Below are 22,316 nucleotides of genomic sequence, written 5' to 3' on the forward strand. Positions count from 1 at the left end.
TAGTAAATGCCGCCTGTCAGCTGATCGAACACTTATCGCTGCAGTCTTCGAGCAAAAATTCTTGTCGATAATGTCACGCCGATAATACATCGACGATCAGCAAAGTTGCTAACCGACTTTACCGACGGTAGCCAAAACTCCCACTTTCGAGTAACAAAACAAATGGCGTCACACAATTTAAAAACGCACGGCATTTTATGGGCCTTCGACGGAACGAAAACGTGAATACAAGTGCAGTTTTTTATTGACGGAATATTGACGCGATACATGCGCTCAGTCCTTTCCTTGTCCGGATCGGATCGACTCGCGGAAGAATAGCGGAGACTTGCGGATTTGCGATTCCGTTCGACTCGAATTCGCATAAACGCATACCGTTGTCACCACTTCGAATTCGGAGCGTTGACGCCGTTGACGGCGTTGACGCGTGTAAGTTGGTAGTGCCCCACGTCTCCCACAAATCTACGCGAATCACGCGTGCGAGCGATGTCCTGCGCGACCCAGGCTCAGCGGACGGCTGATGGCACGACGCACGAGGATTCCAGAGTACACATTGGCGAAGAGCTGAATCACGAGAGAGAAAGAGAGAGAGAATCCTGTTCGAGCATTCGTAGAAGTGAGTTACCGTTAACGCCGTTTGCCCACCGCCGTTTTGCTCGTTTAACCGCGTGTCGCGAGAGGTTATGTTGATTGCGTCTTTTCACCGAGCAACCCCTGAAACGCTCTTCCGGCGTGACTCCTGCAGGCTCTCTGTCTGCGTAACCGCAAATATCTTGTTTCATACGCGTGGTGACACAAGATTCAATCCGGAAAGATCAGGCGACGCGGTAGCGCCTCGCGTTCGCTTTACGAGAGAAATTACATCTGGCCATTGGAAGAAAAAATATGTGCTTGCTCCTTTGAAGGAAAGCGTGGATTTGAAAAGGACTCAATCATCATAATTTACCGAAACATGCGATTTATATTCTCTATTGACCGAAAAGCAGCGCATATGGATTTAATAATTAATTACCGTAAAAATTCATTCTGTGCATGCAATTCGTGTTTTTTTTATATTAAAAGTAAAAATTGATTGCCAAAATATGTTTAAACAAATTAGAAATATAAATTAATACAGAGTTAAGTTAAAAAAAATTACTGAAAATTTATTTTTAATAAACATTATCTCTTGCAATCAATTAGCAAATACGTGAATATTTTAAAATATTTTTGCATTTTTCTGTTATACTTTTGCATCTCTTTCTCTGCACTTATTCGAATTAATTAAATTTCTGTTTATCTGTTTGTACTTAAATTCGAGTGAAATTAGATTCGACAAATGAAAATTGAGAAAAATTCCGACATATATTTTACACAGAAAGAAAAAAATAATATGTTAAAAATAACAATAGTATAATAAATATTAAAATATTATATCATGAACGAAACGTGACAAAAAGTTGTCACGCACCCATGCGATTATAAAGAAAGATCATATAAAAATGTAAAATGTTGTTTCTTTAGTGGAATTGTTTCTATTGAAAAATTTTCATGTTCTTGCATAGTGTATGAAAAAGAAGATATAAGTTCGATCGTCCTTAATAAGATGGCAAGAAAAATGAGGTGTATATCAATTAAAATAATATGAGATGATGAGAGATGATGAGATAAAAAAACTTGCGTTTTGTAATTGTTCATAATTCATCTTTTTTATGATTTGCTTCACTTAAAAATGTTCATAAAATTTTTCTCAAAAACTATTTTGCGGAATAATACAAAAATTTAATTTAAGCAGATCATAAAAAGACAATTTATACAACTACTTATATGCGAGTCTTTTTTAATTTCATAATTCATATTTTAATATTTTATCTTAATCAATATACATCTCATTATTTTTGCCACTTTATTAAGGACGATCGAATTTGTATTTTTTCTTTTGTATGCAAGAATGTTTGAAACATGTTGGAAATTTTTTCAACAGAAATATAATTTCATCAAAGAAATAACATTAGCATCCATTTGTATGATTATTCTTTATAATCGCAACTTTTTCTTTATTACGTTTCATTGCAAAATAATACAAATAATTATTTATAAGAATTCTTATATGTATCCTCTCACGTTATTACTATATTATCATATTAATGCTTTTGTGTGTCACGAAAAATCATCGAGTGATTATGATTTTATATCGATAAAAACACGACGAAAAAAAAGTTGTTTCGAATAGCACGTGCGGTGTCTCGAGGACATAATAGATGCGTCTTGTGTACCTTCTCAGAATTTTCCAAAAAGTAAACGATTCTTGCTCAACATTACGCGACATTAGCGATAAAATCGACGATTTCGTATGAAGATAATAGACAAATGACAGATATGGCCGTACCTTCCTGGACCGGTCCGCGGGGATTTTAATGCACGTTCTCTAAATTGACGTACAATGAGGACCATTATAAAACGCCTAATGGCTTTCAATGGGATTAATTCACGGCTCGCGCGGCGCGGAACAGACCGCGGTATGTCGGATCCATCATTCAGCGTTTTCTAAATAGAGCTGAACAGCGGCGTCCTTGCGCGTACAATCGACGAAACGAAAATAGACCCCGATCGTATATATACTATACGTATACATGCCTCGTGCTAATTTAATTTAATAGAGCGGTAATAAATCGATATTCGTCTATGACGATTTTATTAGAGAAACATTAAGTTGTGCAATATCTTTGAGAAGAATCACTTGACGCTCTTGGAAAGTTGCTCCGCTGCTGAGGGGAAGGGAATCTATTTTTGGACATACATTTCGTTATTTGTACGTAAGAATTATACATAGGAAAATCGCTTAAAATAGTGCAAAATATCCTATATGAAAAAAAAGACACCTGTCCTTTTTTCATATATACGTTAAATGGCGATCTATATTTTCTCTTTTTTTATATATATATAATTCGGTAAAGACTTAGGTAACTCTTGCAATGGCGTGTCAACGCTTCTATCTATCTACGCATTCTCGCGCGCATTCTCTCCGTTAATCATAACACGCGGTTGTTTAGCAGTACGTACTACGTGTATCATCGAGAGCAGCGGCAATATTAAAAGCACGCTTCTGCCACAACCGCTGGAGCACTGGTGCAATCCCATTGGTCGCGTCCGAGTAACGCGATTCTGTCGTGATTAAGTGCGTGAAACGTGATTCGTCTTCGTCTCCACTTTATTTTTCGGAGATCCCGACGAAGCTCCTCTGTGGTGCGAGACAGGTGTACGCGTCGTGGCTTGGGACTGCAAGTTCTCGTTTTCATGATTCTGAAACTCCGGGGAATCGCGTAGAACGGTAAAAACTGATCTCAAATTATAAGGGCACCGTCGATCTTTTTCTCGGTCGTTGGTTGCACACCAGTGCGCGAACGCGGTCGGATGCAGTCGCGGTCCATCCGCTCCGGCATGCGCTCGCGTCGAGACGAGCGGTACCGCGCCACGTCCATCCTTAAACACTATTAATTATCGTACATGTTAAAGGAATTAATTGAACAAGTGAATTAATTGAACACTCTTGACCGTTGTAATCGTTGATTGAACGCAATTCGGATCGTTCGAAGATTTTGTCAGGCTTCACAAGGTTTAAGATCGGCCTTTGGTGATCCAAAGAATCTCACACCTCTTATTTTAGTAGAAATTTAAAGATTTAAAGAAAAAATTATGCGCGATATCACGGTCTCGTTAATACATGGAAAAAACTTTTCGCTTCCTTTTCTTTGACCCCCAGAGAAAATTTGGTAATCGATTCCTCAATTTGCATACAATCTGAATCTATGTCAAAATATCGCTATTCTGGTGCTCACCTCGTTGATCTTACTATCGACAATCACCACACAGGAAAAAAAAATTTGATTTGCGTTAACTGGAAATTTGGTAAATTTAACTAATATGTCTGTTCAAAAATAAATGAATCAGAATTCTTGTAGGACTTATCAGATGTGTATGATAAATTCCTTCCTGTTAAATATATAAAGAATTTCTTATTAACGATATATAACGATATATAACTGTTAGAATGCGCTGCGGTTAACGTTAACCAGAATTCTATTTGGACGTTTTTTTTAACTAGAAATTTTAGAGATCCAACTGGAAAACATTAATCAAATTCTTATGGTAAAGTCAGCCAAACTTTCTAGTTTTAAAATGTCGAGTCGTATCACGATAACTAAAAATTTTGCTCGGTCGCACCAAAATATATTCTTTTATGTATATGTCTTATTAGTACAATCAAAACATTTTTCTCAGTGCAGAGTTCAAACTTTTGTCGACAATGCGCTTTCCATTCAGAATTTCCACAATCGCGCCGCACGAGTGCGTGACTCTAATTTGATCTGGATTTTCATTTAATTGTTTTTTTTAATTAATCACGAATGAAAGTCGTGGGTTTTTCCTGAGAATCGCCTTTCGGATCGTCGAACCCGGCGAAACAGAGAAAGTCTCACGGGTCGAGGAGCACGTTTATCTTCTGCAGTTATCTCATTCGAAACTGATTCGAATGAGCGAAATATCGAGATGAAACACTGCGGCAAATATACGGGAACAATAATACAAGCGCACGAACTTAGAAGTTGCAAACGCGAATGTACATAGAGGAAAGAGAGGGACAAATACTCAACTTGATTTTAATTTAATAGATATTTCTTAACAAATCGAAGAACAGAATAAAATAAAAATCGTATTAGTGATTGGATACGCGATATTGCGAACAAAATTGAAACAAGTTTTCCAATGAGACATTTAACGGGAAGAGTATTATGTTGCGCTGTTCAGTGTGTAAATTTTGTAGAGAACTTAGACCGTCAAGTATATGTTAATTAAAATTATCTAAAGTCACCTAAATGTACAAATAAACGTCGTTTTTTTTTTCTATTGATCTGAATGCACTTGAATGTGTTATACTATAATGCGTTCGCATTTCACAACTTCTAAAAACGATTGCACTGAGCTGTTGCCTCAATAAAACGTTAAGGAATGATTCTTCACATTTTTTTTCACCGCGCGATGACAATTCTTATTGCTGGGCGACAATTTGTATTCAGGTTGCTCCTGAACAGAGAATGATTCAATTTTTCATGTATCTTAAAGTATTCGTTCGTTGAAATTCGTCATGTTTTTTTATCTTGTCATAAAACTATCGTAAAAAGATTGACATGTGTGTGACGAAGGTCATTTAATAAATTATATAAAAAAGGTAGCACGTGTGACTTTAGAATCTACATATGTGTATAGAAAAGATGCTACTCGTTATAATAATCGTTGATAATCCTCATCTTCTGATTTACTTCTTTGGATTTTAATTCAGTCTTGGGATTTTACTCTTTTTTGAGTGACCAACGCTATAGTCGCGAATATGTTTATTATTCTTTTGGAGTTTTTGGACGATTTATATACGCTTTGCAAATCTCGCGACAACCGTAGCTATAATTATTACATAAAATTGTATTTTAATGCCGTAACACATAAGTTTCAGTGGCTAGCCGAATAAATATGCACTCTTAACATAATTTTTATTCGAGAATTACGCAGGCGTGCGAATAAATTCTTTTAATTTATTTTTTCTTATCCACGTGCCTCTTCGGTTAGAAGGATCGTCGGTCGCGCTGCAATTTGCTCCGGACATTCCACAGCTAATAAGCTGATCTGTCCGCGCCGCGTTCAGACCGACTGACGGTGAGTCCCCGTCCTCCGCGATCCGGAGGACTCTTGTGCGCGGCCCTCGCTCACGGCCTCCTCCTCCCGTCCGTCTCGCGTGATCCAGAAGGTCACGCGCTTCGCTCCCCTTGGCGAACGTACCTTGAAAAAAAAAAAAGAACGCATTCGAATGCTGCACGCACGCACATGCACGCATGTATGCATCACCGATGCCGGCGCATCGGTACACCATCGTCGTCGCGCGCGGCGAAGTCAGTGAGTCAGTGAACCGTCCTCGGTGGCGGTGGTGGCGGCCGGGGCGGCACGGAGTGGCTCGGTTCGGTTCGGTACTTCGCCGGTGGTTACTTAACGTGTTGCGGTAGAAAGTCGACGATAGTCGACGACACCGGATCGACCGGGCTGGACTCTTCGGTACGCGCGATCATCGTACGGTATCTAATCGCCGCCGCCGCCGGGAATTCGGGATTACCGCGAAACCCACCGGCCCGGATCCTGGCACACCGCTCTCTCGCAAGAGCGATCCCCGTTCCCGATCCATGGATCTCACGGGCCACGCGATTGATGGAGCCAACGATCCCGCGACGTTGTTGATCACCGATCCGATCGTGGGAAACGAGCAGTGGCGAGCAGCATCTGATCGATTGACAGACGTATAGTGCGCGTAGAACAGTTACTTTTTGTGTTTTTTTTTTTTTAAACCGGGTCTCTTTTTGAAAGCGAGGATGGACGGCATCATCGAAATCTTCCTCTTCTGCGGAGTACTCTGCTACTTCTTTAATCTCAGGTAAATCAATCCTGTAGATTAGGGATAATGATTCTTACCAGTCACTTAGATGATACTTACTTTAAACCGCGAATGATTTTATAAAATAACTTTATAAGTAATATCCAAGTATTTTATAGAGAAAGAATTGTCGATACCACGTGTTGCATTTTATAAAATCGATTATTAGTTGAGTATAAAAGGATCAAATCATCAAATGCATAAATTAATGGAAAATTACCCGTATTCATGTGTGATATTTGATTGTGAATGTGACTGTCTGATTTCTAATTTTTTGCAAAGAAAGTTACCATGAATTGAGGTTCAAACAGCCGTATTTAGCGTATAAACTATCGGGCCTCAATGTAAATGGTGTAAATGGGTTTGTGGGAAAGAAAAGGCACTGTCTAGTTTGATCGAAAATTGTATTTATGATTATTTTTTACGATGAAAACATGTCTTTGTGTTTTAATATTAAATAATTCGATGATACGTTTTATTTTTTATGCTTCCTATAATCGTCGCAGAGTTTATGTTTTCGTGATATTTGATCGTGATCTCGTGATATTTGATATTTTCATGCATATACTATCAATACTAGATTTACTATTGCGTTTTATATATAAAATGTTCGGAATGTAATAGTAACTTTAGTATTGAAGTCATGATCTTACGAAGTAACAAAGAATTTAAATCCACTTTCCCTTCACCTTGTGGTCGTTTTTTCATTGACTCTCAAATAGAAACAGAAAAATGGAGCTACGTTTGCAACATTAAACTATATTTTTTCCTATCTGTAACTTAACTTGCCAAAACTTGGTAATTTTTATTATTGACAACTTTCAACATTAGAACAATCTTTTTCTCTCAATTGGGACTCCATTAGATATTTACAATTGGAAGAACATGACGTAAATTTGGTTATATGTCACGTTATGTCATCCTTATTAGTTTTCTTCTTGTTTACAATTTATTTATGTATGATAAAATAATCGCGATTTCCTATGCATGATAAATTGGTGTAACCATGCACTTTACCTGTTTTAATCTGATTATTTTTAGTCCAATATTTGCGTAATCATTTTATCATATTAATCGCTTTGTTTTAGTAGCGTTCGCACGATAGGATTGTTTACTTCATTATTGGAAATACATTAATATCTCATAATTTTCTTGAACGACGTCATCCTATCTTGATGATCGATTCGATAAAATATTTATTATCACTTCGGAATATGTTACAGAGATGTTATTTGTTGTGCAGCGCTCATAATATCTGAAATAATAACTTGAAAATTGTGAAAATATATACTATCGATGAGGTCATATTTTTCGATCATTTTTTATCATTTCTTATTTGCCATATTTTTATGTTTGATAATGAGAGTTAAAATATTCTTGTCTCTACACAAATAACATTAATGAAATAAAATCAATCTTGCATATATTGCTTCTTTATAAAATATTTATAATAATATATTATACAGCGAAATTTTTATGCATAATATAAAATCTGTTTTTTTGGAGAGTAAAAGAGGAAAAATAAATGACGCAAAAAGTTCAGCTAAAAAGAATGGACCTATAGATATGTCAACACCGCAACAAATATAGAAACATTTTTATATTCATAGTTATTGGATGATTTTTTCCTAAATATATTTTCCAAAAATACATCATTTTGTAATCTCTCTGTCGAGAGAACTTTAGTCATTGTGTTTTACTTTCTGTTAATAACTTGCTTAAACAGAGTCTTGTAGAAAAAACATCCTTGTATAGAGTCGCTCTAATTATTCAAATGCTAATCTGATTGTGAAATCTGAATAGAGATCTATTGATGAGTGCGTGTGCACTTGCGGACACATTGTTGATGGTTATTCGAGGAAGATATTTGTGGAAGCGTTGCTTCGTCGATTTATTTACTGTTACAGGAGAAGATTCGATAGCTTCGCGAGAAAGCACGTGATTTTCCACCTGGTGCTCACATTGCGCCAAAATACACGTCTATGCGCAAAAGTGTGCTGTTGTGCACACAATTTCGCCGCGACCTTGCTCCTCATTATTTGCGTGCCGCATCTTGTCGAGCATGATTCCTGTGCTGATACATAGCTAGGGCGACGGTAATTTTCCCATGGCGGCGCGTGCAACGCGATTGCTATACACATTTGACGTTCATGTTAAATATATATGAATATATATATTTCGGATAATATACTATTAAATGAATTAACAAAAATAATTATTACACTGTTATTTAGATATGAATCCAGTTATTACAATTATTTATTACAGTATATATATAATATTTCGTTCAGTTACGAAATTTCTGACGAATTTCAGGCAGATTTTTCTCAATGACTATATTCGATCGTCGTTGTAATCTAGGAATTGTTAAGTTCCAATGAAAAAGAGTAAGCAGTTGTGTTTTAAAACTACGCGGGAAAATGTAAATCCTTTGTTTATCTATAAATTTCAGTAGCATCATTTTAAATTTTGTTATTAACGTACGCCAAGAGATTGTTCAGCGTTGCGTTCATTGTTTGTTGCGAATGGGTAATTTCCATTGCGATTATCGCTCGATTAATCACTGAATTATATAGGCCGGTGAAATAATGCGCGTAATTTAGTTTTGTTAACAATACAGAAGTTTCGATGTCGATAACCTGACCCGCCACGATGGAAATAAGTTCATAGAGCTTGACGTCGAGGGAATTAGCAAAATAACAACAATGAGCTGTGACGAGCGTGATCCACGCTCAGATAAATGTCCCGCGTCGGAACACAAAAGGACAGTTTACATTGTTTGCTAATACATTTAGCATGTTTGTTTTTTTGGTTACGAATAACTATTACAATCGATTCACGCGAAAATACGCGAAGAGGCTGAGAAACGAGGTGGTTCCATTAGCCTTTCAAAATTCCTGACGTTCGCATATTACTTGCTGCATTTTTTAAATAAAAAAAGGGAAATCGCGTGAACTAACAAGGGGAAGGCCAGGTCAGTAAATCACGGATCCTGATCTCATTTTTTTTGTGAAACTAGAGGCAAAATAATAATATAGTGTCCAAGCGTTTTATCCAATGGGCCTTAGTTTTCGAGTAAGAATTTTCAAAAAATAAATTTTTAAATAATATTCAATATTTAATAATAAAAAGAAATAAATATTTCTTTTATTGAACATCGGTTATAATAATGCTTGGAAAAAAATACAAATTTTGTACAAAAATTTTACAAATGTAAAAAAGTCGTACATTATAATATCAGTAATAAAAAATGAAAAAAATAAAAACGCATTAAAAAAATTTTATTTTTTATTATTGATATTATAATGTACGACTTTTTTACATAAAAATTTGTATTTTTTCCCAAGCATTGTTATAACCAATGTTGAATGAAAGAAATATATCGCTTTTTATTAAATATTGAATATTATTATTAAAAAATTTTTTTTTCGAAAATTCTTACTCGAAAACTAAGGCCTATTGGATCAAACGCTCGGACATTATATCTTTATTTTATCTCTAATTTTATCAAAAAAATTGGGATCTGCAGGATCCGTGATACACTGACCTGGCCTTCCTCTTGTAAGTTAAATGTAATCTCTTGAGATTTATTTTATAAGTCTTTCTTACTTAATATCTGTATAAAATTTTATATATATATATATATATATATATATATATATAAAAGAGAATCTTATTGTTAGATATTTAAAAAAAGAATTTTGTATTAAAAAAAGCTTAAAGATATTTAAAAGATTCTTTTTTTAATATCTAAGCTTTTCTTAATATAAGATTCTTTTGAATTGCCGAGCACTGAAGGATGCGGCGTACAAGTAGCTAATCCTTTGTCCTCTCGTAGGCGCTTTCTCGCTTTTATCGTTTCCGTTCGATGTTCAAGAGCCGTTGAATGTCCATTTCAGAGTCCAGCGGTAATCTCCATCTTTCTTGAATTACTTCTTGATTGTCATTGTTCTCTTCCGCTCTTCGTTTCCCCGGGACCCCCCTTTTTCTGGTGCCGAGTGGTTTCTCGCGCGCGTTACCCGCGTGATCGACTTATCAATATGGACTTTGACAATTGTTGTTAACCGGTTCCAGATTCTTGTTTCTTTTACTTCTCTATTTTTAACGTATGTAAACACGGCCGATGTCCTCTGATGTATCAATGACGTGAACGGTCTATTATCGGTCATCCGCACGATCATCAATATCATCGCCATGGTGCAATGTTCATCTTTGTTGTTGTTCAGCATCTCGATGTTATAATTGATTCTAAAGAGTCTATCTCTTAGATTTTTTCTGAAATCATTTTTTTCACTTGTGATAATCGACTTAGATTTTTTAAGTTTCTCTGAAATAAACTAATTAATTAATTAATTAATATAAACTTATTAAAGGACGTTTGATCATTAAATTGTATTTTTTGGAAATTAAAATGAAATCACTTTTGACCTGATCATAATTCATATGCTTATAATTTTTAAAAACTTAGCTTTGAATTAATTTTTGTTCCGAGCGAATTCTAATTTACTTTGATAACATCTTAATAATATTCATTACTTTTTTATGTAAAAGGAACGTAAAGAGATAATCACTTATGGCAATTGCATATTTTGCTTTGCAAATAACCTTAATAACCTTGGAAACCATTGTATTTAACCATTCTGCGGTACAGAGCTGCAAACATAACCGGATCGTTTCTGCAGAGACGATTTTTTAAATGTCTAATGCGACAGTGCGCAATGCGTACCCACGTATCACATACTTAGGCGCGCACACAGATCAGCTGAGATTTCACGCAGTGGCGAACGCGAGATAACGGATGCACTCTTTTCTGACATAGTAGAGAGCAACATCTAATCCTCGTTTATGTAATCAATACGCGATATTGCATCCGCGTAAGAGAGATCGTATGATCAAAGATTCTATATGTGATTGATTGATCTCGCGATTTTTTTTCCCAGATTTGGAACTAAATTAGCCGACTTTAACATAAACTCGAGCTCTTGCATGCAGAAGCACGCAAGACCGGTTGCAAATAGTTTATATATCATTAGTTTGTGCAATTACGTATGTAGATTCAATTAAAAAATTCCATTTGGAATTAATAAATAAATTAGAAGAATGAAATCTGCTTGTAACTCTTTTACATCTCTCATATCTCTTAAATCCTATATCTCATATCTCTTATATAAACTTATATCTCTTAAATTTTAATTTTTTCATATCTTTGTGTACTTGACCTTTGCTCACCCTTTAAAAAAAATTAATTTTTTTTATCTAGCATCTTTTTTGCATCATTTTATATAATTTTGCGTATTCAGATATGAATTACGAACGTGAATTTGATCACTAAAGAACAATTCTTTGTTTTTCTTAAACAAATTGTTCTTAAAATATCTTTAAAAAAACCACTTAAAGTTACAACTTAGAACATTATTTAAAACTCTAAAATCTGTACTATGTTACGCTTTGCATTATTGATAATCCTGATGAAATAATCCTGTCTATCGTTCCGCTCTTTTAGAAAATTGTTTAAAACTCTACAAGTTTTGTCCGATTGTGCTGTGTTACTCTTTACATTATTGATAATCCTGATGAAATAATCCTATCATTCCTCTTTGAATATAGAAACAAACAAGCGAAATTTGAACGTGTTTCAGGATTAAAATTTCCAGTTTGTAGACCTCTTTCCATTAAAAGTTGTTCATTGATACTAACGCGCGCGCGTGTCATTTCATTAATGTATCTCGCCATTGCGCAATCATCCGCTGGCCGTTACGAATACGAACGGCCGACACGAAAATGCCATATTTCGTCATGCATCACGCGAGGAGCTCTTTTATTTACATTTCGCAGCAACCCGCTTTCCTTTATCTTCCACAATGTCAGAGAAGTCGCGATTACCACGCGCGGGCTTCAAACGTCGCGCGACGTTTCACTGCATGTACGATGTGTAACGCATGTATCTTGAGAGTTATCGGGGGATACTTTGCACGCCGCGCCACCGGTTTTTTCTTTACCTTTTTTCAAATTTAATCTAATGCCAGAAGTTGCAAATTAACTAATATATAAACGAGACTGCATGATTAATTCAAAAGGTCATTTGCTGAACGTGCAATTATTATAATATTACGTTCACGCGTGAGTCGGTGTTATCACGCTTCCGTCACGGAGTATTCCGGAGATCGGAGGCAAAAAGAGAAGAAGTGTCGGTCTTCGTTTTTTCCAGCTTCCCTTTATCTGTAAGATATAGAATAACAGGAAAGTGAAAACCGTCATGTTATCGGACTGTATTTTTTCGAGGCGAATGTCTAAACCCGTATTCCGTTTTGGATATTCACTTGTATTTTAGGAATATTTTATTTCTTTTTTTTTTGTAATATCTGAAAAGAGAAATTGCATTGATATAAAGCAGAGCTGAAGCTGTGCCATAATTTAATTGAGTTCGAATTTCGATATGCATGTATAGTTACTATCATTGTATGCAAAATGTCTTAAGATTTTGAAATCTGATTTCATTCGCTGATATCTCTGGACAAAAGATGTCAAATGTTCAACGACGGAATATCTGTATAGGAGCAAAAAATAAAAATAAAACAAGATATTAATAAATTACAACAATATAATTTAAAAATAAAACCAAGTATTAATAAATCATATAAATAATATAATTTAAAACAATAATGATGAAAATTAGTTATTGATCTTTAGCACTTAATTAAATGACAAAAGAGAAGGGTTTGCGTGAAAATTGTAAAACTGGCTTGATTTTGTCAAAAGTGCTAAGACAGAGAAAAGAAATTGCCACGAGAAAATTGGACATTTAAATAAATAAATTTCAGAACAAAATATCTTACGTCAATTATAACATTTATGAGTTAATAATTTACTTCATTTTCAGTGTTATATTTTTCCCTTCATACACGAATTCCTCGGTGATACTCGCTGCATTTTTTCCCAGTCGAGGGAGAAAATGTTTCTCGTGTAACCCTAGACTTACTACGCCATTGTCGGGATCGTACGAGCCTAATCGACGGTAACTCTTGGCAATCTTTCGCCTCTGAACCGTCGCTATGAAGTACAGTCCGTGGCGATTGCTGCGCACGATGCATACGCCGAGAATTACGCGATGCCACTGTACGCAAAAAAAATATCGAGAAAAGAATTCATTGCTCAGAATGTTTTGCATTATTTCTGCTTACGACGGCTGAACGTGCGCTTAAATACCACGGGCGGTAGTTAAAAGCGATAAATGGGAAGAAGTATAATAGTTTAATCGTTTGTAAATACGCTGTACTGTGTGTTGAAAAAAAGAAACAAACGGGTGAAAGGGCACCGAAGTCGCGTGAGCCGCAAGTGGAAATTCATTATGCAAGATGTATCGCCTCGTCATCAAAGTTGTTACATCGATTAAAAATACGTGATTCTCTTTTCTATTTGTTTATTTGTCGGCATCTATGAATGAAACGATTACAAGTTTTGAAATCAGTGTTTTAATAAATGTTTAATTAGAATTTTAAAGCTGCCAAAATTTGTTATTTGTTCGCTCGAAGAGGAAGTTGAAATTATTAAATTATTATTTAAAAATATTTTAGCCTCTCGAAGAGGAATTGTTATATTATGAAAAGCGCCAGGAAATCGTTACTTGTTTTAAAATTCTCTCAAAACTTCGCAATCGCTTACAACTCTCGATGTGCATTAAGGGACGAATAGCATCTTTTCCTTCGACCGTAGAAACATCTGGGGAGAGAGAGAAAGGAGGGTCGAGAGGCATCGTTTACATTCCATACCGTTTTTGTTTCAAATCGAGGCAAGACTCGAAGATCCGTCTTGTGCTTTACAATCTGCTTTCATAATGAATTTACGCGACAGCTTTTCCCCCTTTCTCGATTTTTGGGGTCGTGTAACGCAGCGGATGAGCAACGATCGCCCGAGTCCGTCGTGCGTATCACGAAACTCGAATCAATCGACCGTAGATCCACTTTTCAGCGGCGAATCAAATGATTCGCAGTCTCGCAGTCTCGACAGAGATCGCGCGTGTCTCTCTGCTCATCAAATTAATCGCTGCATCGCGACGGAGTGTATCCGTTTCCCTCATTAATGCGTTGGCACAGTGCGTCGTGTCGTCTCATGGAAATAATTGTACTTTCATCGTTCGTTCGTAACTCAACACTTACCTTCAACGAGGCTTTATCAGGAATCTCTATTTTCCCTACATTATACATATATAATTTCCTTTTTTCTTAATGAAAGTTGAGGTTTTTTTAATTTTACTTCTCGCCTAATATTTTGTTCGACTATACCGTTTTTCTCAAACGCACGTGTTAAAAGGGAAAAAATATTCATAGTCAAGGAAAAAAAATTTTATCTTTAACTTTCGTTTCTTTGTCGTCTGTCATTATTTGACCGTCAACGACAGGCTTCATCGATAGTCTCTATAGTTTTCTTCCCATTCACATATTCCTTTCGTTTTGTTAAGCAATTTCCTCTCTTTTTCAATTCTCCTTCCCTCCTAATTTTTATTTCATCGTACTAATTGTAATTAATATTGCAGACCCAATAAAATGGTAGACGTATTGTCGACGCGTCTACAGGAGGTGTACGCCAAGTGGGAAACCAGGACGGAAGTGACGCGAAATGCGGAACCGCCGACCACTCGATTTTCGCTGGACGGTAATTGTCTTTTCTCTCATTCCGAAGCTATTCTTACGTAAGATGCGTGTGCCGCGGGAATATACAATTACTATCAATCGCCAGCTATATCATTGGCGCGCGACTCTTGACTACTCTCTCGCGGCGCGTGTTTCTGCGAGCACGGAATGCGTGTCCCGATTGCGCAAAATGGGAGATACTCATAACAATTAACGCAACGTTTCGAACCGTGAACACCGTAACTACCGTACGTTTAACGGATTCAGAAACGTAATTATTATTTACTTTCCGTCTTTTCGAATCGGCATCGAACCGAACTTTTGTAGTCTACTTATTAGTGATTTATATGACAGACTCAGCTATCGACTTTTCACTTAATTCATATTTTCACTTCGATTTGACTTAATCTTTGTGTCAATTCTTTTACTTTAAAATGGATATGCCACATCTCTCGTTCTAGAAGTACGAAAGTGCGAAAACGCGCGTGAAGTCTTTCGTCGCTTTTCGCGTAGACAATGAGAAATCTCTTCGGACGTTCCCGCGCGCGACGAGATGCGCTTCCGACGACGACTCGTTAAATCGTATACAATTGCAGGTCTTCGGCGTGCCGGGCTGCAGTTCCATCGGCGGAGGATCCAGGACCGGGAGACGTCGCGTAAGGTGCGCGAGAGCTCGTTGTACAGCATCAAGGAGACCGAGCCGCTGACGCCCGCGATCAGGCAGAAGTCCTCGATCCTGCATTACTGCTGCAACACATGCACGCCCGCTTCCAGGGTGAGTTTTTGCCGCCGGGTCCGCCACCGTCCACGATCGCGTCGTCCTCGGCGTTTGCCGGGCGAGCCATGCCTCGCGTGTTCACCACCAATCTAGCCCGAGTCGCGCGATCTCGCGCGTGGGCGCGCATGGGGGCCCATTGTATTGCAGCTGCTTATAACGGCCGGCTAACCCGTTTAATTTACCGAACTTCTCGTTAAATACCGGTGACCTCGTTGCTCCGACTTTGATTGCCGTTTTCGGTCTATTGTTCGTCGATAAAGTTAACGGGCCGGCAGCGCAGGTGCGACATGTACGGAGATCCTACACTAATTGTGTAAGCTATATCGATTGTATTTTATTAACGAAGTCGCTGAAAAGAAGACTTATGACTCATTATGCAGAACAATTTAGATAACTTTGAATATAAGATAACGCTTGCAATTCTTATTGTAATTATCCTGACAACTTGATTACAACGCTAAAAAAACCAATTAGAGTTAAAAAACAGATTTGAAAAACCGTATCTTTGAAATTAAAAGAAAATTTGCTTCTGCAAAATTGTGTTTGGTACAATGAAAAAATATTGCATGTCAACATTTGTTACGTTTATTATGTTTATTACAGACAGATAATTTATAGATTTATTTTTTGCTTATTTGTGAAACTTATAAATAATATAAATAATTCCCTGGCCGAGAGCGTCTCAATGAAACTGACTTCTTTTTTAATTTTTATGACGCTTAAAATATACAAGATTTTTTACTTTATTTTAAATGTGGAGAGATTTTTTGTTTAAATAAAGTAAAAGGTATTTTAGTTTGCGAGACCAGTTAGATACATTACGTTTATTTAATCAGAATTTAGTCTATATTCCGATGTGCTAGATTAACTTATTTTATGTTAGAATGTTGTTTGGGATCCAAAGTAATGATAGTACTCTGTATACGCGAGAATCATTACATTTTGATTCACGAAAACGATGCACGTCGCGATAGTCTTATCATCTCAATTACAAAGTTGACGTAAGAGAAATAGTCGCGAGAACTTTAATCGGCGTCGCAGATTACGAGAAAGGTTCCTATACCGTCGGACAACACATAGGTCATCCACTAAAAATACATTCAATCGTTCGACCGGGCGCTTTTCAGTCTTTCAGCCACGCGGAATCGCGGATAAACGCATCTTCCCTCGCGATAAATCATTATCCCATTTTCTACAATAATCCGCATTAATCGCTAGTCCCGCCTGAGGAGCGGAGAGCGCCTGCAAGGCGTTTCGCACCTTCACACCTACGATTGTGATCTATTTTGGTACGCGATACGAGAGAGATCGTAACGGTGTGGGAGAGCACACGACGTGCGACACGACGACGACGACGCAAATAAGTCGCTTAAGATCCACTCGCCTTTAAAGATCCGACCGGTCCTGCGACGAAATTTCTCCTAATGCGATCATTTAATTTGCGCGAAACGTACGTGTGTGTATATGTGTGCGATTTATTCGTGTGTACAACGGTACAATGGGACGGCTGACCAACGGCATTCTGTATATAGAATTCTCCTTTCGATAAATCGAAATCTAGCCTAGATATGATCAAGTGTGAATCGGTGGTCTCGTGACGCGCGTAGGAATACAGCTGTTACGGCCGCACATTGTCTAATTAGAGGACACGTCCTCTGACACGTGTTTAATTACGTAACGAAGCTTCGGTCGTCTTTCGTCACTTGACCCTCTCCGGATAAGAACAATTAGCACGCAGGCACGCACGCATCGACGCGTGCGTAAATGTGAACTTCGTGCTGAAACACTTGATCTTCAAGAGGAAAAATCCTGTCCAAAGTGGATTTCGGCGGTGGAAGGGAGGGAGATCCGTTCACTCGCGTATATTTCGAGCTACGTTTAATGAGCCACGTTTGTGACTTATTGTGTAAAACAATTTAAATAACTTTTGCAATTTTCCTGACAAATCGACAGCAAGTTTCAGAAACAACGTCAAGAAACATTAGAACTAGAAAACAGAAATTGTATCTTTGAAAAAAAAAAAAAAATAACACAAAATTAGTGCGATGAAAAAATGTCGATTCATCTGTACATTTATTGCAGATAACGATCGTTTGTATTATCAAGCTAATCGTCATCATCTAATAATAATAATATACAATTTGTACACGTAATATATAATGATAAGCATGTATTCGATATTCTGATGATAAGAGACATGTGCGACGAACCACGTGGGTTCTTATCACGATGGTGGCGCATTGTTATCGTTCGCGGCTATCCAAAGAATGTGAGTTAATTATGTGGAGTGTAAAAATATTATATAACATAATTAATTTCATAACGCTTATACAGTATGTCTTTAGATTCTTCGTCAGAAAAATAAGCTGAAGAAAAATAAACTAAAAACACGTTCAATAATTTCGAAACACTTTTATATATCTTATCTTCTTGGAAAAATTTAGATTCTCAAGCTGCTTCTAGTATACTTCATACGTGTTATATATACTTCTTATATATTTTTTATGTATTCTGATGTATTCTTTTGATGTTTCTACGCTCTCTTTACGAAATTTTTAACGAAAGAATATTTCTCATTTTACCTCTGACCTTTGTTCCAGGATACGTTGGTAAAATCCGTACTCAAGCAGCAGCAGCAGCCATTCGGTGTGAATATACTTCTGATAAAACCAGGCTCTACACTTTTCTCGAAAGTATTCAACTATGTGTCTTGCGTATTAAGCTTCAAGAGATATGACTATCCGATGGTCACGGAAACGGTTAGTTTCGCTCCCACGAACTATTATTGAATTTTTTGGACTAGATGAATCTCCACCGTTGTTAAGCTCGCCCTCTCGATATTCTGATAGGTCCTGAACGATGAAAAATTGAAAGACGCTATCAAGCTAACCGCATGGGAGGCAGCCAATAATGAGGGTTGCAGCGAGGAGAAGGCGCTCGCGAAGGCGAAAGCCAGAGCTAGGAGCATATTGCTGGAAATGGAGAGCAGATGCAGCGACACTCTCCTCAAGATAGTCGCGTGGCTGGTGTACAAATTTTTGCCATGCTTCATACAATCCGCCGTGACGGTGCCCTCACAAATGGAGCTGCTGAAGCAGGCGGACGACGCCGGTTTGCCACTCGTGCTGCTGCCCCTCCACCGCAGCCACTTGGACTACGTAATGATCAGTTTCCTCATGATTGTGAACAACATAAGGAATCCGTTGATCGCGGCAGGGGACAATTTGAAGATCCCGTTTTTCGGGTAAGTCTGCAATCTAACATAAGTCTCATCTTAAGTCTTAGAATCTTGTTCTGACATCTAACGAGAACAATTTTCAAAATACGTTTTCAATATCGGTTGGCAGTTGGCTCCTGAGTGGTCTGGGCGCTTTCTTTATCAAACGCCGTATCGACCCGGTGGTAGGACGCAAGGATCTTCTCTATCGCGCGACGCTTCAAACGTACATTATGGAAAGTCTCCGTGCCGGGCATAACTTGGAGTTCTTCGTGGAAGGCGGCCGCACGAGAACTGGCAAGCCTTGCATGCCGAAGAGCGGTATCCTAAGCGTCATCATCGACGCGTACATGGACGGTACCATTGAGGACGCGTTTCTGATACCAATCGCGATCAATTACGAACGACTGGTGGACGGAAATTTCGTTAGGGAACAATTGGGGCAGCCAAAGAAGATGGAGACTTTCACGTCGACGATCAAAGCCATGTGGTCGACGTTAATGGGCCATTACGGCATCGTCAAAATCGATTTCTGTCAACCGTTTTCCCTCAGGGTAAGCGAGAAAGAGAGCTGATTCTTCTCAAATAAAATTAATTCGCATCGATGACGTTAAGACTTGTTAATGTGGAGAGATGATTTTCAACAGGAAATGGTAAAGGCGTTCCAAGCTCAACAAGCTAAATTGGCTCTAAGAAATCCGTCGGAACGATCTTTAAAATATACTATGTCGAATTCGTCTCTTTACGGTACAGACGTAATTGTGGAGGAACAACGTCAATTAGTGGACAGCATCGCCCGGCACGTTGTGTATGGTGAGTCAGGATGATTATTACTCTCTTTGTCGACTGTAGCATCTTTTGAAGTAAACATGTCTTGTTGACATTGATACATTTCTGTTGATTGCAAAATGATATCCTTATTATAATTTCTCACGAAATTAATCTGAATTATATCGTCTTAATTGCTTGCAGACTCGTCCGTATCTATGCCGATTATGTCGACCAATGTTGTTGCATTTTTGTTGTTAAATAAGTTCAGAGACGGTTGTACGTTGGACAAACTGGTCGAAGCGTTCGACTCGATAAGACAAGAGTTGGAATTTAGTGACAAAAACGTAGCCTTTTGTGGAGAGACTGTTGATGTCATTAAACACGCGGTTAGTAGACGACGATCAGCGGAAACGAGCCTGGGTACGAAGATGAACAAATTAAACTAACCGTTGAATTTACAGCTGGAGATCTTAGGACCGGGCTTGGTGATGCAGCAGCGGCAGGAAATCACCGAAGCTGTTGAAGGCGATCAGTCTTATAAATCGAATGTTGTTATAGCGATCCGTCCCGTGTCTATTCTACCGAATGTGATCGAACTGTCGTACTACAGCAACACCATGCTGCTGTACTACGTTATGGACAGTATAGTAGGTAAGATCCACCAAACGCGCGATCGGCGAGCCGATTACGATTATGTAACGCAATCCTGTTATGTTTTTCAGTAACTGCTTTGTATGCTGAATTGCAGTCCCAGCTTAACGATCCGATCGCAATCGCCGAGAACAATATTACAGTGTTCCAAAATAATCTGCTCGAGCGGGCGCTCAAGTTGTGCGACATTCTTAGGTATGAATTCATTTTCTGCAGACCCTGCCAGGAATTGCGTGACGTTGTTATCGATACGATACAGAATCTTTCGCACAAGGGCATTATCACTCAGAAAGAGGTACATCTCTCTTTGTTTTTATAGATAATTAAATAATTTCTTATCTGAGTTATCATAATAACAAAAAAAATGATTGACAGGAAATTTATCTGGAGGATGAACTTTGGAGTAAAAGATACGCGAAAAATTTTGACGATAGCTCGGACGAGGAGTATTCGAGGGAACGCGAAATCCAGAAAATTGAATATAAAGTAAATTACTTTTTTCGCTGTTATTAATAGTTCTTGTACCAATTTTCAAATTGTTACATGTATATGTGAATAATTTCCATATGTTAAGAATAATCTTATGAGTTACGTTCTTAATTATTTTCAGCTGAGCTTAAGGCCAGAGCATTCTAGTCGCATGGAATTTCTACATACAATGTTACGTCCGTTAATCGACACGTACACATGCAGTGCCTTCAATTTGAGGAAGTTGGTCGACCGGTCGCTCAGCGAACGAGAGTTGGTTCAAGAAGTGTTAAGCGAAATCAAAACCAAAGTAGACGGAGGCGTAGTTAGTTACGGTAAGTTACAATGTAATGTTGTAAACTCAACGATCTTCCGATTATATATAGACAAATATAAAATATAATTATGCCATAAACTTTTGACACTATAATTTCGCATTGCACGCGAGACTGCTTATAGATTAGATAATATATGCAGTTTGGAAACATTTAATTAAAGAAAAAAACTGACATAATATCATTTCTTTAATAGGAGAGAGTATAATTATGCCACAAAAAATGTTGTTGACACTATAATTTTGCATTGCACGCGAGACTGCTTATAGATTAGATAATATATGCAATTTGGAAACATTTAATTTAAAAAAAAAAAGACTGACATGATATCGTTTCTTTAATAGGAGAGAGTTTATGCGTCGATCCGATTAAGAACTCCTTTAGGCTTTTCGAAAAGTGGAACGTCCTGGAGTGTCACATGGAAGAGAACGTTAAAATTTTTTACTTGAAAGACGATTGTGATACGGATGCGGCAACGAAAAATGTGTACGATACCGTAGCAGCTTTCAAGTGGGCCAGAAACATGGACTAAAACGTGGTGATACTTCCTACTTCAGTTAAAAAGAATCACTATTTTTTTATATCTTTTATAAAATCTCATTGAACATATTGTCTGGATGTTTGACAATATTTTCCGCGAACATTGTTGGGCATATGTTAAGTGCACATATGCCTAGTACACATACTATAAATACATTTATAGTATGTGTACTAGAATGCATGTTTAAATACGTACAGTTTGTATATAGTTTCTTTAAACGAGGAAAGCTGCGATATAGTATATCTTGTGAGTGTTCCTAAAAGTATGTGTGATTTGCATTCACAATGAAATACTTAAGACGTTTCACGATGTAGAACTGTACAGAGATGCAAAATTAAGAACATAGATTTAAGCTGGTTGTATCATAAAATATTTTTACGAATAAATAGACAATATTATGTACCACAGAACCGTGTTTATAGTCTATCTTGTTAATAAAAATTTTGTGCGCGTATATTTCAATAATTTTCTTTCGGT

The 22,316-nt window shown here is 37.4% G+C and overlaps 1 protein-coding gene across 5 annotated transcripts; it reads left to right on the forward strand.

Moving 5' to 3' along the window:
• The first annotated feature begins 176 nt into the window (after positions 1 to 176).
• On the forward strand, positions 177 to 22,249 carry LOC105456845 (glycerol-3-phosphate acyltransferase 1, mitochondrial). Of its 5 annotated transcripts, none has more exons than XM_011701177.1 (13): positions 177 to 613; positions 14,982 to 15,100; positions 15,675 to 15,853; positions 18,457 to 18,615; positions 18,706 to 19,100; positions 19,204 to 19,627; positions 19,721 to 19,886; positions 20,046 to 20,230; positions 20,306 to 20,495; positions 20,567 to 20,790; positions 20,871 to 20,981; positions 21,106 to 21,298; positions 21,643 to 22,249. In XM_011701177.1, the coding sequence occupies exons 2-13, from the start codon at positions 14,992 to 14,994 to the stop codon at positions 21,828 to 21,830; spliced, it is 2,523 nt and encodes an 840-aa protein (XP_011699479.1). In that variant the 5' UTR covers positions 177 to 613; positions 14,982 to 14,991; the 3' UTR covers positions 21,831 to 22,249. The 5 variants fall into 5 exon arrangements, with proteins under 5 accessions (XP_011699479.1, XP_011699481.1, XP_011699477.1 ...); XM_011701179.1 differs by lacking the exon at positions 177 to 613 and adding an exon at positions 3,139 to 3,307; XM_011701175.1 differs by lacking the exon at positions 177 to 613 and adding an exon at positions 5,925 to 6,448.
• Positions 22,250 to 22,316: the final 67 nt, after the last annotated feature.

Source organism: Wasmannia auropunctata, unplaced genomic scaffold (assembly GCF_000956235.1).
Source record: "Wasmannia auropunctata unplaced genomic scaffold, wasmannia.A_1.0 LD335514.1, whole genome shotgun sequence".
NCBI lineage: Eukaryota > Metazoa > Arthropoda > Insecta > Hymenoptera > Formicidae > Wasmannia > Wasmannia auropunctata.